Raw genomic sequence first — 26,871 nt, forward strand, 5'->3', positions numbered from 1 at the left:
GCCATCATATTTCTAATGTTTATCATAGAAGGAGTGTAGCCCGCTACATTTCCTAATGTTTTGCTTAAAGTTAATCCAGCATTTTACCAGAGAAAAGTAGCGTTGTCTACCAGTGATAGAATGCCTGAGTGTAGACTGAAGCACAAAATCTGTCTGATGCTGAGCAGAAATTACAATCTGAGTTTAGAAAACACTTAAAGATTTATGACTGTTATATGCCAGAAACGATAAGCATGATACGGCACATTTCAAAATTGAAATCTATTTTATTACATCAAAATACAGCCATAGGAAAACTATGACTGGGTAAAGGGTGTGTGTGGTGTGTTTCGGCTTGGTAAAGGTTAACATTCCAGGAGGTTGCTGAGCCAGCTGTGGTCAACATTTTTCACTCTCCTCAGTTCCCTCTCCTGGGCTTTCGTGAGAGCTGGTGCCCCCAACTCCTCACCTGGGCCCCATGCTGCCGACCCCCCCAGATCCTGCCTGGCGTCTCGGGGGTCTGCTTCCCCTTCAGAGTCCCCTTCCTCACTCTCCATTTCCTCTTCTACAGGTTCCTTTTCCTCGCTTCAGCAATTAGAAAACAACAAAACACTTGTATAAGCGTGGTGAAAGTCCTGGTCGTGAGGCCAACTAAGCAACTATTCCTAACAGTCAGCATAAAATGAAATATTTTCCGTAGCATTGTCAATTTATCTGCTGAATTTGCTGAACCGAGGTGTATCAGCCCCTGTTTCCATCTCAAGTAGTCCAACCATACGGTTTGTTTTTGTACCCATGTAACCTTTTATGTTTAAGATTAGATGAGTTCACTGGGAACACTCATTTACAACAACAACCTGGGGGAATCCAATAACTAGCCTAAATACAAAGAATACAAATCATGGGACATTATTTTGGATCTTTTCAGTCAGGAATTGAAAAGTTCTGAAGGCATATTGTTGATTTGAAAAACATTTCAAAGATTAACGAGGCTGATAGTGTTTTCAGCCTCGCTGCCAAGACTAGAGCCATCTCTCCGATCTCCCAGTAGGCCTTTGGCTGAGTGACCCTTGACCCTGAGCAATGTCAACACAGACATCATGCCAAGTCTGAGTGGTGCAGACAACCATCCAAATAATGACTGTGCAGTATGCACATGCCTCTTCATATGTCATTATTCAGTCCACATCAACCTCTCAATAAAAGCGGACAGTTGAACTTCACAACCTTCCAAATGAAGTCAATGGCAGTGTCTGAATACCCATACTTGAATCCTAAATAGTAGGCCGTTTTAAATTTAAGTTTAATAGTATTCGACATTTCGAAAATCGAATATACTTTAAATGCCCGGATGTCATACTCATTTAGGCTTTGACAACAGCTGATCAATTAGATATGTGGATGTGCTACAGAAATCAATGAATAGTGGTAAATGCCAGGATGTTATACTCATTTCAGATAATCTAGTAGAATTTGATGCACACTTTTCCACAATGCATTGGAAGAGGTGGGCTGCGAGTGATAGGCCCTAGGTCTCTTCAAGTAGCCAAACAACAAAACTAGGCTACTTAAATGGGAAGATGCCTGAAGCTTCTGCAGTAGAGTTAAAAAATGTAGGCTAAGTCATTTTTGTGCTCCTTAAAATGAGCATTGCAAGTATTATTTTTTTTTATAGTGATTCTATTTTTTCACTGAAAAGTGTTTCTTGTTCTCTTGGCCTTCGTCACAGCTTTTAAACTAAATACTAAACCATCTTGATTTCTGAATGTGTCGGCACCAAGTACTGCGTTACTGATGTCATGTTAAATCAGGCATTCTGATTTGAACATATGTATCGTTTTAGTTTTGTAGGCTAGGCTACCTATTTAATTAATGGATCAAGCCTTAGCAGTCATTCTGATCTCATTCCCAATGATCAGTGGTTTAGTTTATTATGTTGCTGTCCAGCGGTTCTGAATTTGTAATGCACCTGACTGTCCACGTTTGTCTGTGCAATAGCCTTTTGATTTGAACATCTGAAAAGTTTTGGTGTGTGTACTAGGCTATTGGATCTAATTGATATACAGTACCAGTCAAAAGGTTTGGACACACCTACTCATTCAAGGGTTTTTCTTTATTTTGCATTGTAGAATAATAGTGAAGACATCAAAACTATGAATATGGAACATATGGAATCATGTAGTTACCAAAAAAGTGTTAAAAACAAATCAAAATATATTTTATATTTGAGATTCTTCAAATAGCTACCCTTTGCCTTGACAGCTTTGCACACTCTTGGCATTCTCTCAACCAGCTTCACCTGGAATGCTTTTCCAACAGTCTTGAAGGAGTTCCCACATATGCTGAGCACTTGTTGGCTGTTTTTCATTCACTATGCTGTCTGACTCATCCCAAACCATCTCAATTGGGTTGAGGTCGGGGGATTGTGGAGGCCAGATCATCTGATGAAGCACTCCATCACTCTCCTTCTTGGTCAAATAGCCCTTACACAGCCTGGAGGTGTGTTGGGTCATTGTCCTGTTGAAAAACAAATGATAGTCCCCTAAGCGCAAACCAGATAGGAAGGCGTATCGCTGCAGAATGCTGTGGTAGCCATGCTGGTTAAGCCTGTGGAGATCATCTGTTCACCCACACCGCGTCTCACAAAGACACGGCTGTTTGAACCAAAAATCTCCAATTTGTACTCCAGACCAAAGGACAAATTTCCACCTGTCTAATGTCCATTGCTCATGTTTCTTGGCCCAAGCAGGTCTCTTCTTCTTATTGGTGTCCTTTAGTAGTGGTTTCTTTGCAGCAATTCAACCATGAAGGCCTGATTCACACAGTCTCCTCTGAACAGTTGATGTTGAGATGTGTCTGTTACTTGAACTCTGTGAAGAATTTATTTGGGCTGCAATTTCTGAGGCTGGTAACTCTAATGAACTTATCCTCTGCAGCAGAGGTAACTCTGGGTCTTCCATTCCTGTGGCGGTCCTCATGAGAGCCAGTTTGATCATAGTGCTGCGCTTGATGGTTTTTGCAACTGCACTTGAAGAAACTTTCAAAGTTCTTGACATTTTCCATATTGACTGACCTTCATGTCTTAAAGTAACGATGGACTCTCGTTTCTCTTTGCTTATTTGAGCTCAACTTGCCATAATATGGACTTGGTCTTTTACCAAATAGGGCTACCTTCTGTATACCCCCCCCTACTTTGTCACAAAACATCTGATTGGCTCAAAATGAATTCCACAAATTAACTTTTAAGAAGGCACACCTGTTAATTGAAATGCATTCCAGGTGACAACCTCATGAAGCTGGTTGAGAGAATGCCAAGAGTGTGCAAAGCTGTCATCAAGGCAAAGGGTAGCTACTTGAATAATATATTTTGATTTGTTTAACACTTTTTTGGTTACTACATGATTCCATATGTGTTATTTAATAGTTTTGATGTCTTCACTATTATTCTACAATGTAAAAAATTGTACAAATAAAGAAAAACCCTTGAATGAGTAGGTGTGTCCAAACTTTTGACTGGTAGTGTATGTTACAGCACTTTGGTTTCGCTAATAAATATGTTGAAATGGAATCAACATGATCTGTTTCTGTCTTCAGTCCTTTTTAAATAGGATAGATGGGCTATATGGTCTACTACAGTATAGGTTGAATGTGATAGTGTGCTTATAACCAGCCTGAGTAGGCCTAGAATGCCATTCCTATTCTATTCAGAGTTTAGAGAAATTAATCAAGTTGGAAATGTGCTATTATCAGGCAGGTTAATGAGATGCATGTCTGTTGAATTTGGAAAAATCCATCTGCACTCGGTCCCGCCCCACCTACTCAGCCAATCAGGAGCCGCTACTGTGTTGCAGCCGGGGCATACTTTTTACTAAACGGTACGTGCTAAATAGTATGCAGCGATGAGTAAATAGTATGCAGTTTAAGTCTGTAGTACACTAGTATGGGTATTCGGACACAGCCAGTGTGTGGTGGCCTGCACATCTCCAGTTCTTGAACCGGATGCGCTGGATTCAATTCTGGCCTTTTAGTTCTGATTAAGACAAACCAGGTGGTCAAATCTCATTTGTTTGATGTGGCTTCCTCACCTTGTCTCCATCTGCACTGATGTGTCAGAGCAAGACTGGTGAAAGAGTCTGCTAGGGTGTAAGGCCATCATCACCATACTGCTTTGACCTTAATTGTTTTCAGGCCAATATAGCTTAACCTATTTATTGTGATTCTATGTCAATTGTAATGTATAATTTTTTACAATCAGAATTCAGACCTCAATAGTAGGGGAATAGACAGAGGGTGGCCAAAATCTATATGCGTTCCTGAGTCGGGAGCCCCGACCGCTACACCACATTGGCACAATTTGTTATTCTTTTTTTTTTTTTGACTATATGCCACAAACCATTTTCTTGTCTGGGACAATAAAGTAACTACTAGTTACTGGACTCACCTGGCTGAAGAGCTGGAGATGAGCAGGGAGCGGACGAACATAGAGCAGAGGAACGAGGCTGAAGGCAGGACGTGGGCTGGGGTGTACAGCAGCTGAGGGGGAGAGAGGAGTGAGTTATGTGGAGGTCCTGATGCTTATTGCTCACTGTCTTCCACTCCCCCCCTTCAAGGCAATGATCAAGAACCTGATCTAAAAAGTACATAACATTTTTATTGAACTTTCTAATACAATCTAGAAATATTTGCAGACCAATTAGTCTCAGCTAGCATCTAAAGTGAACTCCGTATATTCAGTAGTTCACTACATGGAAGTGTACAAGTACTTGGCACATGCACTATTTAAGCATTCTAGCAAAACAAACATGAACTTTGAGGGCCAACACTACAGAACGTAAAAACACTAGCTTATTTGCAGGTCCGCAAATGAATGGCCAGTGACCCTTGCATGAATGCTCGTGCACACACACACACCTCCTTGATGGCAATGGAGCCCTGTGGTAGCTGAGTCCTTTCTGCCATGGGATTGGTCAGCACTTCTTGCTTCTCCTGCTGCTGCTGTCTGTGTTTCCCTAGCAACAGATAGAACGGCGTCACAGCAACACTGTCGTCCACCACGAGCTGAAAAACACCCCAAAAACAAATAGTCAGGACTTAAATAGAGAATGCTATACATGTGTTACAGGAATAGATTACTTTGGCAATATGTTTTGCAACTGCTTTGTAACAAAGTGGGATTGTACCTGTTTACTGGATGCCAACAGTCTGTCCTCCTCAGTCTTGGTGCTAAATGTCATCAAATCCTACAATGGAGAGAGGATGTCAGACAGAACTCTGTGGTTAGTTACCTGCCAGTGGAATAAGAAGTAAAACCCACGCATGCTCCATCACCTCAGATGAACGGGTTCTTTACTTTCAATGTAATTTAGTAGTTTGGGGGAACTTATCTTCAAGGTTTGAATTGGAACAGAACATGTGGTGTGTCCAGTCCTTTAATCCATTAGTGGTGACAAAGGAAAGGAGACGTGGAGAGGAAGCCTTGAGTCTGGAGACAGTCTGTGTATTATATATTCACCATGTGTTGGGTGAGGAAGTAGAGCTGGGATCTGTTGAGCCACTGAGCGCGCTCCTCGCAGCTCTCCAGCATCTGGTCACGCGGGGCGAAGACGGCGTGCTGCACCTGGCCCGTGCACAAGGCCCTCTGGGAGTAGAGGGGCCGCGGCTCGCTGGGCTTGAACACAAACACTGGTGGGAGGAGAGGGCATTGATGAGTGAAGCCCATATAACCTATTTATGTTTAGGTGATGTTGCCATACCGCACAACCCAGGGACCCAAAGTTTAGCATGGCAGGGTCCCCTAGGTATTCTATAATATGTACTTTAGCCTTGTCATATGGTAGACCCAGCCAAGTCTAAATCTAACTAAGCAAACAGAAAGAGTCCCGTTGGAGCTGGGAGCTAGAACCTGGAAGCACTCACAGTCAGAGCAGTCAGACTGACTGCAGAAGGCAGCTATGTTCTCAGACAGTGGGTCGGCCTGGAGCAGGCTCACATCCATCGGGGTACTCCACTCCACTGAGAGAGAGAAGGAAAGAGAGAGAAACAAAAGTAGAAACAGAAAAGTTAGGTCTATGGATTGAACAGATTTTTTTTATTTTAGGTTGTGGATATGTTGCTTATAGGACAGTTGCACATAGGCACACACACGTGTCAGAGGGTCTGTCTTACGTGAGCAGGTGAGGAGGTTCCAGCAACTGAGTTGGTTCTTGGTGCTGGTCCCCAACAGGTACTTGGAACAGCTTAACCGTCCAAAACAAAGGTCCCTGGTGGATCAAAAGAGTCTGTTAACTTTCAAACCCTGTCACCAGTCTCTTACCATACTTTCAAAGTCCCCCTGACCATACCACAACCCAATCACAGGATTAGCGGCAAGGAGCTTTTCCACACCAGAGCTACAACAACAAATTTAGTCACCTGAAATCATTTCTGTTCAGAGCACAGGTAGACGCCAAACAGAAAATCCATAGGAGGCGGTTATAGAAGGGGCTGTGGGCAGCTGGAATAACAGTGCAGAGAGGATGTCTGCAGTGCTCAACTTCCAAAGCCATTTCTGTACCAGCAAGTGTCTCCATTACTCTGAGCACATATGAGGCAGAGCTAGTCCTATACATTAGATCCTCATTTAGGTGGAGGAAGTAAAATAATTAAGAGTGATGTATAGTTGACTCTTGGGACCATTGTGAATAACAGCACTAAAACCAGGGCATGCAAATGTCCAGAGGAAGTAAAAGAACACATTTTAATTGGGACTGGTAAATCACACAGCACTGCAACAGTTAACATTTATCACGAGTTTATAGGCAGCAGCTAGGCAGCTCTGGCATGCAATTGAGTAAGACAACACCAAATACTAGTTTTCTGCACTCGCTAACCTAAGGAGGGGGGAGCTGACTTGGCAAGCTCCCTCAATGTTGCAGAGCAGGTTCTGTCTCCCAAGTTGACATGGCTGGCCAATATCACTAGTTTTTTTGTATGTTCCCGATCTGTTGCCATAAAGTGCACTCTTGTTTTGTGCCAGTGAGGTCAAATATTAGACTTATCTACCACGGAGGGTTTTACACAAATAAACAATGTAAATGTGAATCTAAGTTCATATCATGAGTCATAGCTGCTAGTTTAAAAGGCCATCTTGTTTGTTGACAGACGGCTTATCTGCTAACATACACGTTTTTTTGTTAGGAAAGTTGTTGAAATGTTTGTTCGTTTGAATGGTAATGCGTGTTTGTGTATACTTGTATCAGTGTGTGAAGTTGTTTGTAAGTGTGTGTGTTTGTTTATACGTGTGTAAGTGTGAGCTCTGACCTGATGGCCCCTGGGGGCTGGGACAGGGTGGTGAGCAGCTCCCAGGAGGCGGGGCTCCATACCGTCACCACTTCCTGGAAACCGACAGCCAATAGGGAGCCGTCAGCCGAGAAGCAGCAGCAGCCAGGCTTAAGAAGGTGGTACCCGCCCACAAAGTCACATGACCAGGAGGCGCCCTCTGCTGGTAGTCAGCGGCATAGAGAGAAAGGAAAAGCCAGGGATAATGTTAGAGCATCAATCTGATTTAGCTCATCAATACCTTGATTAGCCAAATCATGTGTCAGTGAACAATAACTAGCAGGTCTCCAGGACCAAAATGAAAGAACATATATAGGCAGACTCTTGCGAAATCCTGGCCATCAGGCTCAGTGATCCAAACCAAAACGCTGTAGAAAGAACCATTTACCCTTGGTGTCCGAGTGGTCTGCCAGCAGCCAGGCTTTGAAATGGCCGTCGAAGCTGATGGTCACCAGCATGGTGGTCTCTGGTGAGGGGCTGAAGCACATGGCTGTAATCCGGTCCTCGTGGGGGGCTGTGACTGTAGTGTTCAGCACAAAACTACGGAGGGGGAAGGGTGGAGAGTGGGTGAAAGATGGAAACCACATATTTTTGTGTATATATAGTGTACGTTTAAGTATGTGGACACCCCTTCAAATTAGTGAATTCGGCCATTTCAGCCACACCCGTTGCTGACAGGTGTATAAAATCGAGCACACAGCCATTAAATCTCCATAGACAAACATTGCCAGTAGAATGGCCTTACTGAAGAACTCAGTGACTTTAAACGTGGCACCGTCATAGGATGCCACCTTTCCAACAAGTCAGTTCGTAAAACTTCTGCCCTGGTCCACTGTAAGTGCTGTTATTGTGAAGTGGAAAACGTCTAGGAGCAACAACGGCTCAGCCACGAAGTGGTAGGTCACACAAGCTCACAGAACGGGACTGGCGAGTGCTGAAGCGCGTAGCGTGTAAAAATCGTCTACCATCAGTTGCAACACTCACTACCGAGTTCCAAACTGCCTCTGGAAGCAAGGTCAGCAAAATAACTGTTTGTTGGGAGCATCATGAAATGGGTTTCCATGGCCGAGCAGCCGTACACATGCCTAATGTCGGCTGGAGTGGTATAAAGCTTGCCGCCATTGGACTCTGGAGCAGAGGAAACGCGTTCTCTGGAGTGATGAATCACGCTTCACCATCTGGCTATGGTGTGCAAACAAATAGTACCTCTGAGTTTGCTCATCGTACGCCCACAGCTTCAAATTAATCTCCAGCTCAGAGCCTTTTTGTTTCCTCTCCTCCACCGTAGCAAGCCAGTCGCCGCGGGTGTCGAACGCCGCCTTGACCACCTCAAACTGATCCAGACCCTCTTCGTGGATGTACTCCTGCTGTACTATGTCCAACTGAAGGTAGAAGAGAAATAGTAAAATCATTTTTATCAGCTTGATTGGTCAATAAGAGTTAATTAAGTTATCAAAGAGCTAATTTTGAGTTCATGACAAAAGAGCGAAGCCAGACCTCCAAGACTCAGGCCATAGAAATAGAATGACTTGAATATAATAAATATAATAAATAAATAATATGCCATTTAGCAGACGCTTTTATCCAAAGCGACTTACAGTCATGCGTGCATACATTTTTGTGTATGGGTGGTCCCGGGGATCGAACCCACTACCTTGGCGTTACAAGCGCCGTGCTCTACCAGCTGAGCTACAGAGGACCACAAATCCATTCTAGTCATTCTGTCTATGAGTCACATGACATCAAAGTTCAAGAACATTCCTAGATAGCTCCCTGGGCCAAGTTTACAAGGACAGTGTATTGTGTTTTTCATTGACAGCTCCTGGCGATAAAAGACATGCTTACATTGTAGAGCTGCTTGTCGTGATGGAGAGAGTAGAACTGCAAGTGGCCTGGTTTCCCGTTGAGCACCAAGGCTTTACTACGCGGGTCGATCGTCAGGTCTGTCCGCACACCCTCGCCCTTTACCAGCCCTTGGATGATGGCCGACACTTTAACACAGCTCTGGATTATAGTGATTTCTTGAGGGATAGGGAAGAGAGAGAAATAATAAAAATAAAGAGGATGGATCAGGTCTACAGATTGAACTCTGTGACAACATCCAAAAGCCCTTCCAGTTGTTTGACAAAATAACATACAGTGGGGTCCAGAATTATTGGATCCCTTGATAAAGAGGAGCAAAAAGACTATTAAATAAATAATACAAATACTGAGCTATAAAAAAAAAACATCGGGAAATTATATTATTTTATACTAATACAACTGCTCAGAGAAAGAGATTTTGTTCAACAAGTAATAATAAAAAATTAAAATAAATACTCCAGCACCCTCCCCATGCGAGGATAACGACACAGCCGTTTTCGAAAATGTTTTATGAGATTGGAGAACACATTGGGAGGAAATCTTAGACCATTCCGCCATTCAGAATCTTTCCAGATCCTTGATATCCTTGGTCTGCTCTTATGGACTGCCCTCGTCAATTCAAACCACAGGTTTCAAGTCCGGAGACTGAGATGTCCATTGCAAAATGTTGATTTTGTGGTCAATTAACCATTTGTGGATTTTAGATGTGCTCGTGGTTGTCTTGCTGGAAGATCCACTTGTAGCCAAGTATAAGCCTCCTGGCAGAGGCAACCTGGTTTTTGGCTAAAATGTCCTGGTACTTGGTAAAGGTCATGATGCCGTTGGACCTTAACTCATTTGAAACCAGGAAATCCTCCAGTGAAAAAGCAGAAATTCTGTTATTTCATTCATCTGCTTGCTCTGCCCTCATATTTAGCCTCACATTTAATTGTTTTACTATTTACTTTTCAGGACATCCAGGGCTACAAGTAGAACACAAAACAATTTGACATAAACAGCTGCATTCATGAGTTTTGACAAATGTCAATAAACAAACAAGGTCCGCCAAGCAAAAACCTGATAGAAAATGTGTTTATAAGAGTGCTGTAAGTACAGAAATTGTTTGCTCAGTGGGAAATGAATATCCAACTAGTCAGTGACAACTATGTGAGTTTATTACAGTATTATATTACTATGTCCTGGGATTTCCTATGATCTATGTAGAAGAACCCCTTACCTTCTAACGACTTGTGTTGCTTGTGAGCAAAACAGATTACACGTGTGTGTATCAGCTTTTCATAGGGGGTCATTGTTGCTCAAACTGTTCGGACATTACTGACGTTTTTGTGAGAGGAACAGTTTTCGTGATCCGCCCTGGTCTCACTAACACCACTAGTTCCCATTAAATCACATAGACTAATGGTTGGCATCAGTGGACGCAGAAGAAATATACGAATCCAATGCAAAGAAGTCTGCAGCTCAAACGCAATGTTTAAGAGGGGTTAAAGGCACTAAATGACGCCGGAGTGACCGCAGGTCTCAAGGTTTTAAGAAGGGCCCCAGGACCAGTGGAAGTAAAACAGCACCATAAGATCAAAGATTCAACACCATATTTTACAGTAGCTATGTGGTTATTTTCTGATTATGCATCTTTCTTCAACGCAAAACCGTCCAGAAGTGTGCGTGGCCAAAGAGCTCTATTTTCATGTCATCTGACCATAGCACTGGTTCCAATCCAAGTGCCAATGCTCCAGGCGTTTACAATGTGTTCTTCAATCTCATAAACATTTTAGGAAAAGGCTCAGTGTCGTTATCCTCGCAAGGGGCATATTGAAAACAGGGGATCCAAAACTTTTGACCCCTATCTTTCTGAGATGTATTTATTACTTGTTAAACAAAATCTCTTTCTCTGAGTAATTGAATTAGTATAAAATAATTTAATAAAGGCATACAATATAGCTCAGTATGTATTATTTAGTCTATACAGTCTCTAGCAAATGTTGGACCCCACTGTACATGATGATGTCAGCACCAGCCATTGCTAAGATAAAATATGATATGCTACTTGGGAATCTGCTGTCCCCTTCTAGTGTGAGACTGAGGACCCTGAACAATTTTAAGAATCTTTCCTTAAAGTAATCACTGATCTAACAAATTAATAGCAATGAAATCCGCTACATAGCAGTGACCATTCCAGTCATGTCAGATCAGTGATTACTTCAAGGGAGGGAGGAAAGATGGGAGGAATTAACCATGAAATTATTGTAACAGGGTGTAACAGTCCTTACTGTTGTCAGAGTGGGAGGTGCAGAACAATGAACCGTCAGGTGACACAGCAATGTGTGTGATTGCAGCGCCCAGGCGCGGCAGGAAGTCCTTCTGGTTCTCCTGTGTGTAGCACCACTGGACCAGCACCGATTCTATCCCCCCGCTTAACAGGTTGGTGCCTACAGAAAAGAAGTGGAGACAAAGACCGTCACGCCACTGGTCAGAATGCTTACATCATGAACCAGGAAAACAGTTGGCATAGAGCAGACAGTTTTAAACCATTTCACCTGCGTTTTATATTGAAAGTCAAATGTGTTTATTTGCTTCAATAGAGTGATCAGGACGTGCAACTATAGTTTTTCTTCACATTAATGCAACACATTCGGCAAAAAATAGCTTTGTTTTCATCGATAACAACAGAAGTGCAACATTACTTGGCCACACAACTAAATTAGCTTAGAATGAAAAAGCAAGGTATTTTTTGCAAAACCTATGCATTGCCATCAGATTTCTCATGTTTATCATAGAAAGAATGTAGCCAGCTAAATTTCCTAATGTTTTGCTTGAAGTTCATTCAGGATAATGTTTATATAGAAGGACTGAGAAGCTCAGTTCTGTTGACTTTTAAAAAACAAAAATAAAATTATGCTGACACCATCTAAAATATAATTTCCACCTCCAGAAATTAGCCCAATAACATATTGGTAAAAATGTTTAAAATAATGTTTACATATTGGACCATGCATATTGCCTATGCATGGTCTATCAGATGTGCCATTAGCAGTAAGCATGATCACCTGTAGCCCAACTGATGCAGCATAGTGGCTATAACATTTCCATAGGCTGAAGCATGGAGTTTGCGATCTGCATTTACCCCATTGGACACAACATCCTAATTGTTGTTGTTATTATTCATAATTAATATTTTATTACAAATAATTGTTCCCTTTGATTTTTGGGGTTTCTATTCTAGATGCCATTGTCCCCTTTGGGCTATGTTGCGCAGCTGCTCCTAAACCATGCTTGAAACGTCGGTTGTAACTGCATTTGTAAAACGATGTCACTCGCGCCATAGAAGGAGTAAATAAATAAAATGGTAGCAATGGAGAAAAAAAACAATTTTTAACAAAAGGTCCAAACTGCTTTCATAATACATTTCCCAAAACAGCTTTGAATTAGGAATTTATGTGTACTGATTGCTTGTCAGAATACATGTTTCCCTCCCTATGGCTCTCGCAACATGAATGCGACTCAAGAGGAATAGTTATCTTACAGAACACACGGCAAGCCAACTAGGTAAATAGGTTAACTATGTTTTAATAACATTACAAGGCAAATATAGTAGCACTAGAAAGTAGCATCCTGACCCGAGTGATAAAGTAGAGGCTTTGAATTACTTTGTCAGCAGTAGGCTACCACTGCTTGAGTTGAGTGCCACAGTGGTGCACATTATATACTATTTAATTCCCTTAATCTGGACAATCATGCATGTCAGCAACAATCATGCATGTCAGTTCAGTGCACACAGCTTAACAGAGAAAATAAAATATATTTCATATAACAGACATGCTTCTCTACACAACCAATGTAGTGTGATCAAAGATGAAGATTTGTATAGGTATAATTCAACAGTTATAGGGTCAGGGGTTATAGGTTACCTTCAGGGGTGAAGTGCAGTGTGTTGACGGCCCCGTGGTGCCAGTGCAGGGTGGAGTACGTGTACTCCTTCTTCTGGTTGAAGTTTCTCCTATGAAGACAGAGAAAGAACATTGATTGTGAGTGATGCCAATCCAGTGTTTCCCCTAAATTTGGTCTTAAGTGAGGCCATGTATGGTCAGGGACTCTATGTTCTTCCGGCATCACTCACCACAGGCGAATCTTGCCGTCCGCGTGACCTGTGGCGATACAGTCCTCTTTAGGGTGGCACGAGACACAGGTGAATTCATTCTTGGCCCCTTTCTTAATCCCCGACTTCAGGAGAAACCTGTGGGTCACAGAAACAGACAATACAGTTGAATGAGTGCTACATTTTTACATTTTAGTCATTTAGCAGACGCTATTATCCAGAGCGACTTACAGTTAGTGAGTGCATAAATTTTTCATACTGGCCCCCCGTGGGAATCGAACCCACAACCCTGGCGTTGCAAGCGCCATGCTCTACCAACTGAGCTACAGGAGGCTTACTTTGATGAGTAATGTTAGTTGGGCAATGTCAAATCCCCATATAATACTGTAATGAATCCTGTTTCCAGACGAGGGGGTTGCTCAAAACAATTGAGAGGGCTGGCTGAACTCCCCCACTCCTGACCACAAACAAGCAGAAAGGCCACTCATCCAACAGATAACAAGACTGCCGTTCAGCGTGTTTGGACTTGTATTGCACAAACACTAGCCAGAGAGACAAAACCAGTCATTAACATTCATGCTTAGAGTCCTTGAAGGGGACAGCCACCTGATGGGGCAGAATGTTGTTTACCTGTAGGACTTCTGCTTCTTGAAGAAAAACACCTCAAGCTGTAAACCTTTGGCAGCAGCAATGTATTCACCCTGTTAGATTGGAGAAATAAATAAGCTTTTCGTGAAGAGCTGGCGTCCATATTGGAGGTGGTAATAAAAAACCTCATGCCTTTCGCTTAACAATACAATGGGCAAACTATGACAAGTGACCCAAGCGTAAGTCGTTTACTGCCAGAGACTTGTTTGCTACTGAAGTCCCTGGTAGGCCTACTACACGTACCTCTCTGCCAAAGGAGGCAGCCCCAGGGTAGGGGCTGACATCATAGAGCACGGCCGAGAGCTCTCGCGCCTCCACTTCCTGGTCCACACTTCGGGGCAGATGAACAGCCACCAGCTGGAACAGCTCTGAAGACACACACACATACCACATCACTGTCAGAGGTCACCCTCCTCAAAATTCTGCACTATTATGTTGACAAATTACAAAATAAATCACTTGTGACTTGAAAGAACACTTTTACTCTGACTGCAAAAAGGCCCTATATAGGCTTAAGGACAATCGATGAGCAAATGCCAACCTCTGATTTGTACTTACCAGAGCTTTTGTCATTTGCCATTGGGATGACGACAAACACAACTCCTCCATGTTTTTCAGAGACGTATATGGAGTAGATGGGGTACCCAATAATGAAGGTCTGAAAAGTATTATAGTAAAGTGATTTATAAATACATGAAGCAAAAAGGACGCAGCGATGGCAAATGACTTCGAAGAGTGCGGCTGTGGCTGTACCTTGATGAGGATGCCATCTGTGAAGTCCCACAATCGGACAGTGCCATCTGTTGAGCACGAGTATACCTGCAGGAGAGTGAAACAAGTCTACACTCAAAACATTGCAATGAACAAACATTCCTCAGAGACACCAAACCATAGAAGCAACAACAAACTATTCTTTAGACAAACAAGTTGCTGATTGCAGACACGTACAGTAACAGTGAAAAGTTTGGGCACACCTACTCGTTCAAGGATTTTTCTTAATTTTTATTATTTTCTACATTGTAGAATAATAGTGAAGACATCAAAACTATGAAAAGAACACAAATGGAATCATGTAGTAACCAAAATTGTGTGCTCTCATGAGGACCGCCATAGGAATGGAAGACCCAGAGTTACCTCTGCTGCAGAGGATAAGTTCATTAGAGTTACCAGCCTCAAAAATTGCAGCCCAAATAAATGCTTCAGAGTTCAAGTAACAGACACATCTCAACATTAACTGTTCAGAGGGGACTGTGTGAATCAGGCCTTCATGGTCGAATTGCTGCAAAGAAACCACTACTAAAGGACACCAATAATAATAAGAAGAGACCTGCCTGGGCCAAGAAACATGAGCAATGGACATTAGACCGGTGGAAATTTGTCCTTTGGTCTGGAGTCCAAATTGGAGATTTTTGGTTCAAACCGCTGTGTCTTTGTGAGACGCGGTGTGGGTGAACGGATGATCTCCGCATGTGTAGTTCCCACCGTAAAGCATGGAGGAGGTGGTGTTATGGTGTGGGGGTGCTTTGCTGGTGATACTGTCTGTGATTTATTTAGAATTCAAGGCACACTTAACCAGCATGTCTACCACAGCATTGTGCAGCGATACGCCATCCTATCTGGTTTGCGCTTAGTGGGACTATCATTTGTTTTTCAACAGGACAATGACACAAAACACACCTCCAGACTGTGTAAGACCAAGAAGGAGAGTGATGAAGTGCTGCATCAGATTTACATTTAAGTCATTTAGCAGACGCTCTTATCCAGAGCGACTTACAGGAACAATTAGGGTTAAGTGCCTTGCTTAAGGGCACAGACAGATTTTTCACTTAGTCGGCTCTGGGATTAGAACCAGCGACCTTTCGGTTACTGCCACAACGCTCTTACCCACTAAGCTACCTGGCTCCACAATCACCCGACCTCAACCCAATTGAGATGGTTTGGGATGAGTTGGACAGCAGAGTGAAGGAAAAGCAGCCTACAAGTGCTCAGCAACTCCTTCAAGACTGTTGGAAAAGCATTCCTCATAAAGCTGGTTGAGAGAATGCCAAGAGTGTGCAAAGCTGTCTTCAAGGCAAAGGGTGGCAACTTTGAAGAATCTCAAATATAAACACATTTTTGGTTACTACATGATTCCATATGTGTTATTTCATAGTTTTGATGTCTTCACTTTTATTCTACAATGTAGAAAATAGTAAAAATAAAGAAAACCCTTGAATGAGTAGGTGTGTCCAAACTTGACTGGTACTGTATGTAGCTACTGTCTTTATAGCTACCAGATATGTGATAACTATGTTTCCATACTGGGTGTTACAGGAAAGCCCTATACAAGACGCTGCCATAGATTCTTCAACCTACCTATTTTATAATAATAATAATAATAATACCTATTCTTAGTGATACTTTCTTTGTTCTCCATTCTGTGAAAAAAGTATCTTAGAAATGTGTGTGTCAGTTGCAGGTCATTCTACAAAAACCTGCGGAAACTCAGAAAGATATTAAATCTATGTTTTGCACCAAGTGAGGCGTTCCCTCTGCATTTTAGCTGCCAGACATCTTGCATTTCACAACATCTTTGCAGGAACTATGCGTGTAGAAGTAGATGACAGCGCGTCACACTGTGCGACCAAAACAAAGATCTACACACATGCAAGAGGCATTTCTCACTCGGTACAAAACAAGGATTTAATATCTTTGCGTTTTCGCTGTTTTTTGTAAACCACCTGCAACTGGACACAGACATTTCTAAGATACTTTCTTCGTTCTTGAGTCGGTGAAAAAAGTGTCGCCAAGAACGGGTTAGTTAAAGTCTATGGTGACGTTTTGTATAGGGCTTTCCTGTAACGCCCAGTATGGAAAGTTTTCACATATCGGGCCCACAAACTGGTAGCTACTGTATTTACAAACCTGCAGGTGGTTTGAAGGGTTGCGGACAATGCCCGACACCAGGTCTGTGTGTCCCTGCAAATCATGGATGCATTCCTCTGAGCTGGAACTGTACACTTTCACTGACTCCCCCGAGGCACACAAAAGGAACCTGACGAAAAGAAAATCAGTTTTAGAGACTACGGTTATTCCCGATTCAATGTAGACTGTTTATTATGATTAGCTAACTAGCTAGCTAAATACCAAAAACAGGTTTAGCTAGCTAGCTTACGTTACCGGTTAGGTGCTTTTAGCAACTTGGGTGTATTTACAGTGAGGGAAAAAAGTATTTGATCCCCTGCTGATTTTGTAAGTTTGCCCACTGACAAATAATTGATCAGTCTATAATTTTAATGGTAGGTTTATTTGAACAGTGAGAGACAGAATAACAACAAAAAAAAATGTTATAAATTGATTTGCATTTTAATGAGGGAAATAAGTATTTGACCCCCTCTCAATCAGAAAGATTTCTGGCTCCCAGGTGTCTTTTATACAGGTAACGAGCTGAGATTAGGAGCACACTCTTAAAGGGAGTGCTCTTAATCTCATCTTGTTACCTGTATAAAAGACACCTGTCCACAGAAGCAATCAATTAATCAGAATCCAAACTCTCCACCATGGCCAAGACCAAAGAGCTCTCCAAGGATGTCAGGGACAAGATTGTAGACCTACACAAGGCTGGAATGGGCTACAAGACCATCGCCAAGCAGCTTGGTGAGAAGGTGACAACAGTTGGTGTGATTATTCGCAAATGGAAGAAACACAAAATAACTGTCAATCTCCCTCGGCCTGGGACTCCATGCAAGATCTCACCTCGTGGAGTTGCAATGATCATGAGAACGGTGAGGAATCAGCCCAGAACTACACAGGAGGATCTTGTCAATGATCTCAAGGCAGCTGGGACCATAGTCACCAAGAAAACAATTGGTAACACACTACGCCGTGAAGGACTGAAATCCTGCAGCGCCCGCAAGGACCCCGTGCTCAAGAATGCACATAAAAATGCCCGTCTGAAGTTTGCCAATGAACATCTGAATGATTCAGAGGAGAACTGGGTGAAAGTGTTGTGGTCAGATGAGACCAAAATGGAGCTCTTTGGCATCAACTCAACTCACCGTGTTTGGAGGAGGAGGAATGCTGCCTATGACCCCAAGAACACCATCCCCACCGTCAAACATGGAGGTGGAAACATCATGCTTTGGGGGTGTTTTTCTGCTAAGGGGATAGGACAACTTCACCGCATCAAAGGGACGATGGACAGGGCCATGTACCGTCAAATCTTGGGTGAGAACCTCCTTCCCTCAGCCAGGGCATTGAAAATGGGTCGTGGATGGGTATTCCAGCATGACAATGACCCAAAACACACGGCCAAGGCAACAAAGGAGTGGCTCAAGAAGAAGCACATTAAGGTCCTGGAGTGGCCTAGCCAGAAAATCTGTGGAGGGAGCTGAAGGTTCGAGTTGCCAAACGTCAGCCTCGAAACCTTAATGACTAGGAGAATATCTGCAAAGAGGAGTGGGACAAAATCCCTCCTGAGATGTGTGCAAACCTGGTGGCCAACTACAAGAAACGTCTGACCTCTGTGATTGCCAACATGTGTTTTGCCACCAAGTACTAAGTCATGTTTTGCAGAGGAGTCAAATACTTATTTCCCTCATTAAAATGCAAATCAATTTATAACATTTTTGACATGCGTTTTTCTGGATTTTTTTGTTGTTATTCTGTCTCTCACTGTTCAAATAAACCTACCATTAAAATGATAGACTGATCATTTATTTGTCGGTGGGCAAACGTACAAAATCAGCAGGGGATCAAATACTTTTTTCCCTCACTGTACATACACTAGCGTTGCTTTCAATTGTATTGGGTTGTACAAAAACAGTCAGAAGTTAAATATAATTCAATTTCAACTTACTGTGCCGGTGGGCAGGACAGTTGGTCATTATGATGGGAGGACATTTCAGACACAATATCTAAAAGATTAATAATAAACACTTTCCAAACGTGGGTCTGTTCACTTCCTTTTTCCTTACCGCATGTCAAAATAAAAAAGTACTGCATGTGTGCCATATGTAGACAAAAAGGAATAACTTGAGGGGGACTTTTATTTTGACATGAGGTAAGCAGAGAGTCCCTTAAGTGTTTTCAAACTTGGCCCCTTTCAGACAACTTTTGTGAACTCAGTGTGAACACTCCAAGGGAACCCAGACCCCTCAAAAGAGCCCCGAAAAGAACGGAAACCATCTCAAGAGGTGGTCTAAGTTCGGTTCGCTTGAAGTCTGTGGTCCGGTTCCCTTTTTTAGGGCAATGTGAAAACAAAGCTCTCCATGTTAGGGCCTCCTGTAGCTCAGTTGGTAGAGAATGGTACATGCAACGCCAGGGTTGTGGGTTCGATTCCCACGGGGGGCCAGTATGAAAAATGTATGCACTCACTAACTGTAAGTCGCTCTGGATAAGAGCGTCTGCTTAATGACTAAAATGTTTTTTTAAATGTAATGTTCGCTTGTCATTAATGCCGCACCACACACTAGACTACTGCAATACCGTTCCCCCTGCCATAACCACTCACATTGGTGCCACAAGAGAGATAATACGATGTTCAGGTTCGCGGAAAAAACGTGTGCTGTTTTTGGACATTGATTAGCGTCAAGGATGCACAGACATGACAAAATATGTATTGAGTTTTGTATCGACACGATGTTCAGATTATTTATTTGCAATATGAGTCATGATCTATAGGCTAAGAGCTTCATAAGCCGTTTATTCGATTGTGCGGTTTGAATAGTTTATGATGACATATTTGGTGAATCAATGCTTGCTCTTAAAGGGGCAGTAGCCTTCATTGGGTGTACAATTTTAAATTACACAGCATTATTTAATCTGCAGTTATTCTTCTGCTATTTATTCTGTTACCAATAATATTTACATGTTATTATTAATCATCTGATTATAATTATTATGTCTCATAGTTTACCTAAATTCAATTTATTAGCTTCCAAAATGTGAGTAGGTATATCTAGCGGTCCGATAACACGTTCTGATGAAATGGCTCGTCCTGCCCTTTGTAAAAACCCAGACTGTGGGCCAGCCAGAGTTCATTGAGTGAATGTTGGAAAAATACCTTGGTTTCTTTCTAAACATAGCAATGGGAATGCAAAGAGGTTTCGGACCACAAAATAGGTGAAGTGAAATAAAAAATAAAAAAAATAAAATAAAAAATAAATACAACCTTCAGTCCTCATTCAAAGGGAACAGTTATTTTCCTCTTTCTTTTCTTCCCGAGTTCACTTTAAAGAGGACCGAGATCGGTTCTTTTAAAGAGGACTATATGTGGAAACACCCTAAGTTGAAATAGAATTGTATTTACATTCTGGCTTCCCATGGACTGTTTTTGTGCAACCCAATACAATTGAAAGCAATGCTAGTGTATTTAAATAACGTTAACGTTACACCCCCGTTGCTAATAGCACCTAGCTAGTTACCGGTATGTGTAACATTACATTTTGAATCAGTAGCCAGCTAGCGAGCTAGTTGAATCAGTGACTTGCCTAGTTAGAAGTAAGATAGAGTTAATATACAGTACAAGTGAAAAGTTTGGACACAGCTATTCATTCAAGGGTTTTTCTTTATTTTTACTATTTTCTACATTGTAGAATAATAGTGAAGACATCAAAATGATGAAATAACACATATGGAATCATGTAGTAACCAAAAAAGTGTTATATACTTTATATTTGAGATTTTTCAAATAGCCACCCTTTGCCTTGATGACAGCTTTGCACACTCTTGGCATTCTCTCAACCAGCTTCATGAGGAATGCTTTTCCAACAGTCTTGAAGGAGTTCCCACATATGCTGAGCACTTCTTAGCTGCTTTTCATTCACTATGCTGTCCGACTCATCCCAAACCATCTCTATTGGGTTGAGGTTGGGTGATTGTGGAGGCCAGGTCATCTGATGCAGCACTCCATCACTCTCCTTCTTGGTAAAATAGCCCTTACACAGCCTAGAGGTGTGTTTTGGGTCATTGTCTTGTTGAAAAACAAATGATAGTCCTACTAAGCGCAAACCAGATGGATGGCGTATCGCTGCAGAATGCTGTGGTAGCCATGCTGGTTAAGTGTGCCTTGAATTCTAAATAAATCAGACAGTGTCACCAGCAAAGCACCCCCACGCTTCACGGTGGGAACCACACATGCAGAGATCATCCATTCACCTACTCTGCGTCTCACAAAGACACGGCGGTTGGAACCAAAAATCTCAAATTTGGACTCCAGACCAAAGGACAGATTTCCACCAGTCTAATGTCCATTGCTCGTGTTTCTTGGCCCAAGCAAGTCTCTTCTTCTTACTGGTGTCCTTCGGTAGTGGTTTATTTGCAGCAATTCGACCATGAAGGCCTGATTCATGCAGTCTCCTCTGAACAGTTGATGTTGAGATGTGTCTGACACTGTGCAAAGCTGTCATCAAGGCAAAGGGTGGCTACTTTGAAGAATCTTAAATATAAAATATATTTTGATTTGTTTTACACTTTTTTGGTTACTACGTGATTCCATATGTGTTATTTCATTGTTTTGATTTCTTCACTATTATTCTACAATGTACAAAATAGTAAAAATAAAGAAACTCTGGAATGAGTAGGTGTGTCCAAACTTTTGACTGGTACTGTATACTGAATAAAACTATAAAACACCACATGTAAAGTGTTGGTCCCATGTTTCATGAGCTGAAATAAAATAACCCAGCAATTTTCCAAACGCACAAAAAACGTCTTATTTTGTGCACAAATTTGTTTACATCCCTGTTAAATAATTTATCCTTTGCCAAGATAATCATCCACCTGACAGGTGTGGCATATCAAAAAGTGGATTAAATAGCATAATCATTACACAGGTGCACCTTGTGCTGGGGACAATAAAAGGCCACTCTAAAATGTACAGTTTTGTCACAACACAATGCCACAAATGTCTCAAATTGAGGCAGCATGCAATTGGCATGCTGACTACGGGAATGTCCACCAGAGCTGTTGCCAGAGAATTGAATGTTCCTTTCTCTACCATAAGCTGCCTCCAACATTGTTTTAGAGAATTTGGCAGTACATCCAACCGGCCTCACAACCGCAGACCACATGTAACCACGCCAGCCTGCGGGATCGTCTGAGACCAGCCATCCGGACAGCTGATTAAACTGTGTATGCACAACCGAAGAATTTCTGCACAAACTGTCAGAAATTGTCTCGGTTAAGCTCCTCTGCGTGCTCGTCATCCTCACCAGGGTCTTGACATGACTGCAGTTCGGCGTCGTAAACAACTTAAGTGGGCAAATGCTTACCTTCGATGGCCAGTGGCACGCTGGAGAAGTGTGCTCTTCACAGATGAATCCCATTTTCAACTGTACCGGGCAAATGGCAGACAGCGTGTATGGAATCGTGTGGGCGAGTGGTTTGCCACATGGTGGCGGTGGGGTTATGGTATGGGCAGGCATAAGTTACGGACAACGAACACTATTGCCTTTTATTGATGCCAATTTGAATGCAGAAATAACGTGACGAAATCCTGAGGCCCGCTGTCGTGCAATTCATCCGCCACCATCACCTCATGTTTCAGCATGATATTGCACTGCCCCATTTCACAAGGATCTGTACACAATTCTTGTAAACTGAAAATGTCCCAGTTCATCCATGGCCTGCATACTCAGACATGTCACCCATTGAGCACAATTGGGATGCTCTGGATCAACGTGTATGACAGCGTGTTCCAGTTCCCGTCAATATCCAGCAACTTCGAACAGCCATTGAAGAGGACTGGGACAACATTCCACAGGCCACAATCAAGAGCTTGATCAACTCTATGCAAAGGAAATGTGTCACGCTGCGTGAGGCAAATGGTGGTCACACCAGATACTGACAGGTTTTGTGATCCATGCGCCTACCAGTTTAAGGTATCTGTGACCAACAGATGCATATCTGTATTCCCAGTCACGTGAAATCCAGACTAATGAATTTATTTAAATTGACTGATTTTCTTATATGAACTGTAACTCAGTAAAATCTTTGAAATTGTTGCCTGTTGCGTTGACATTTTTGTTCTGTGCAGTGGTGTAAAGTACGTAAGTAAAAATAGTACTACTACCCAAGTAGTTTTTTTTGGTATAAGTACCTTACATTTACTTCACAACATTCCTAAAGAAAATAATGTACTTTTTACACCATACATTTTCTGACATTTTGAATGCTTAGCAGGACAGGACAATGGTCAAATTCACGCACATATCAAGAGAACATCCCTGGTCATCCCTACTGCCTCTGATCTGGCTTATCAAGAGAACATCCCTACTGCCTCTGATCTGGCGACTCACTAAACACACATGCTTCATTTGTAAATTATGTCAGTGTTGGAGTGTGCCCCTGACTATCCATACATTAAAAAAACTATAAAATGGTGCCGTCTGGGTTGCGTAATATATGGAATTAGTTTTATATTATAAGTACACTGCTCAAAAAAATAAAGGGAACACTTAAACAACACAATGTAACTCCAAGTCAGTCACACTTCTGTGAAATCAAACTGTCCACTTAGGAAGCAACACTGATTGACAATACATTTCACATGCTGTTTTGCAAATAGAATAGACAACAGGTGGAAATTATAGGCAATTAGCAAGACACCCCCAATAAAGGAGTGGTTCTGCGGGTGGTGACCACAGACCACTTCTCAGTTCCTATGCTTCCTGGCTGATGTTTTGGTCACTTTTGAATGCTGGCGGTGCTTTCACTCTAGTGGTAGCATGAGACGGAGTCTACAACCCACACAAGTGGCTCAGGTAGTGCAGCTCATCCAGGATGGCACATCAATGCGAGCTGTGGCAAGAAGGTTTGCTGTGTCTGTCAGCGTAGTGTCCAGAGCATGGAGGCGCTACCAGGAGACAGGCCAGTACATCAGGAGACGTGGAGGAGGCCGTAGGAGGGCAACAACCCAGCAGCAGGACTGCTACCTCTGCCTTTGTGCAAGGAGGAGCACTGCCAGAGCCCTGCAAAATGACCTCCAGCAGGCCACAAATGTGCATGTGTCTGCTCAAACGGTCAGAAACAGACTCCATGAGGGTGGTATGAGGGCCCGACATCCACAGGTGGGGGTTGTGCTTACAGCCCAACACCGTGCAGGACGTTTGGCATTTGCCAGAGAACACCAAGATTGGCAAATTCGCCACTGGCGCCCTGTGCTCTTCACAGATGAAAGCAGGTTCACACTGAGCACGTGACAAGAGTCTGGAGACGCCGTGGAGAACGTTCTGCTGCCTGCAACATCCTCCAGCATGACCGGTTTGGCGGTGGGTCAGTCATGGTGTGGGGTGGCATTTCTTTGGGGGGCCGCACAGCCCTCCATGTGCTCGCCAGAGGTAGCCTGACTGCCATTAGGTACCGAGATGAGATCCTCAGACCCCTTGTGAGACCATATGCTGGTGCGGTTGGCCCTGGGTTCCTCCTAATGCAAGACAATGCTAGACCTCATGTGGCTGGAGTGTGTCAGCAGTTCTTGCAAGAGGAAGGCATTGATGCTATGGACTGGCCCGCCCGTTCCCCAGACCTGAATCCAATTGAGCACATCTGGGACATCATGTCTCGCTCCATCCACCAATGCCACGTTGCACCAGACTGTCCAGGAGTTGGCGGATGCTTTAGTCCAGGTCTGGGAGGAGATCCCTCAGAAGACCATCCGCCACCTCATCAGGAGCATGCCCAGGCGTTGTAGGGAGGTCATACAGGCACGTGGAGGCCACACACACTACTGAGCCTCATTTTGACTTGTTTTAAGGACATTACATCAAAGTTGGATCAGCCTGTAGTGTGGTTTTCCACTTTAATTTTGAGGGTGACTCCAAATCCAGACCTCCATGGGTTGATAAATTTGATTTCCATTGATAATTTTTCTGTGATTTTGTTGTCAGCACATTCAAATATGTAAAGAAAAAAGTATTTAATAAGATTATTTCATTCAGATCTAGGATGTGTTATTTTAGTGTTTCCTTTATTATTTTGAGCAGTGTATATTTTAGCAATAACATGTATTTTTTACACTTAAGTATATTTGGCCCAGCGTCGTCCGGGTTTGGCCGGTGTAGGCCGTCATTGTAAATAAGAATGTGTTCTTAACTGACTTGCCTAGTTAAATAAAGGTTAAATAAAAAATAAAATAAAAATTTAAAACCAAATACTTTTAGACTACTACACAAGTTTTTACTGGATGACTTTCACTTTTGAGTAAAAGTAAAGATACCTTAATAGAAAATTACTCAAGTATGACAATTGGGTACTTTTTTTTTAGTTGATCAAGGACGCCTGGCTATGTACGGAAGCTTCTGCAACGAGCCATCTGTATAAACAATGGTTCGTTGCGGGACGAAGCAACGCCGGTCATGCACGCATACATTTTACGTATGGGTGCTCCCTGGAATAGAACCCACAATTCTGGCGTTGCAAGCGCCATGCTGTACCAACTAAGGTACAGGACCACAGACAGCGATAGCTACGTTTATCTCAGGGTTAAAGTACTTGTGTTGTAGCTATACAGTAACACGTTAGCTAGGTTAGCAAGCTAGCTAGCCAGGGCTACAGTTTGCGTCCATGCCATACTTGTGACATACAGTTAGTTTAGGTTTAGCTCATGTCAGCTGCAATGCACACACACGTACCTGGAATCATTTGTAATAACTGGCTCTCTGAAGTTTATTTTGCTGCCACCACGGTGAACCACGCGGATTTCTGCGTGCGCTACCATGTTTCCGAATTTCAACTATGAACCTTCGCCTCTGACCCAACAACACATGGCACGCTTCTGTCCTTGTTTATTCAAAACTGGTGCGTAGTCGCCCTCAAGCGTTCTTCTCAAATTACTGCATTTGTTTTGGCTGCCCTTTGTTATGTATTGCTCATTATTGTTGTCGGCTGTTGTTTACTTATCACATTATGTACCAGAAAAAACAACGGGTAAGTAGCTAATACACCAGTATTCATTGTTTCGAGTGGTCTTTTTAGTAGTATGGGAATCGCGGATCGCATTGATTGACAGATCATCCCTGAAGTTGTTTTATTACGTAAAAGTTCACTCACATTATGACGTTTGCTGAGTTACCGTATAAAATGCGGTATCTTATCTCTTTGGTAATCACATGGTAAAGTTGCACATGATGGGTAAATGCGCTCCAGCCATAGACTTTGACCATGGAGGATAATAAGGTAGGCCTATAATTGCTAACAGAGAAACCCTATGCAGTGGTGCAGGGACCAGGACCACTGCAGTCTTTTTTAAAATGCTGCGGCAGGAACCACAGGGTATACAGGACATACCGCTAGGGGTGCCGCAAGTAGTGGCAGCTGGGTGGCGGTGTGGGCTAACGTTAATGTAGGGGTGGGGTGCCGCTAATATTATAATTATTATGAATATTGTAAAATAAAAGTATGCATTATAATAAACTATCTATGGGACTTGCTATAAATAAAATGATCCTTGCAAAAATAACAGCAGTAGGCTAATTATCATAATTTGACCTAAGTTATTATAATAATAGGCGACTCCATAACGCATTAATTACGAATCTTGATATGAGACAATAGAAGCTATGTGTATTCATAAAGAAAACCTGTACTGTACATTTTTTTTACTGTCAACTCAGATAGTCTGTGTAGCCGTTTTGTTAGCTATTTAGTTAGCTATTTAGCAGTCTTATGGCTTGGGGATAGAAGCTGTTCAGGAGCCTGTTGGTGTCAGACTTGATGCACCGGTACCGCTTGATGTGCGGAAGCAGACAGAACAGTCTATGGTTTGGGTGGCTGTAGTTTTTAACGATTTTCCGGGCCTTCCTTTCACACCACCTGATATAGAGGTCCTGGATGGCAGGGAGCTCAGCATCTGTGATTTACTGGGCTGTCCGCACCACACTCTGTAGCGCCATGCGGTTGAGGGAGGTGCTATTGCCATACCAAGCAGTGATGCAGCCAGTCAAAATGCTCCTAATGTTACAGCTGTAAAACTTTTTGAGGATTTGAGGGCC

General features: G+C 42.6%; 1 protein-coding gene across 1 annotated transcript; it reads right to left on the reverse strand.

Moving 5' to 3' along the window:
• On the reverse strand, positions 1-25,611 carry wdr75 (WD repeat domain 75). The gene is made up of 20 exons (XM_084162385.1): positions 25,513-25,611; positions 16,805-16,934; positions 14,654-14,719; positions 14,459-14,558; positions 14,144-14,268; positions 13,883-13,953; positions 13,274-13,390; positions 13,065-13,153; positions 11,427-11,585; positions 9,142-9,317; positions 8,503-8,678; positions 7,685-7,836; positions 7,279-7,456; positions 6,145-6,239; positions 5,896-5,991; positions 5,492-5,661; positions 5,160-5,219; positions 4,891-5,037; positions 4,421-4,512; positions 1-564 (listed from the first exon to the last, which is right to left on the reverse strand). Exons 1-20 carry the CDS (start codon positions 25,596-25,598, stop codon positions 345-347), a joined length of 2,505 nt encoding a protein of 834 aa, XP_084018511.1. The 5' UTR covers positions 25,599-25,611; the 3' UTR covers positions 1-344.
• Between the last annotated feature and the right edge of the window lie 1,260 nt (positions 25,612-26,871).

This window comes from Coregonus lavaretus (assembly GCF_964263955.1).
Source record: "Coregonus lavaretus genome assembly, chromosome: 5".
NCBI lineage: Eukaryota > Metazoa > Chordata > Actinopteri > Salmoniformes > Salmonidae > Coregonus > Coregonus lavaretus.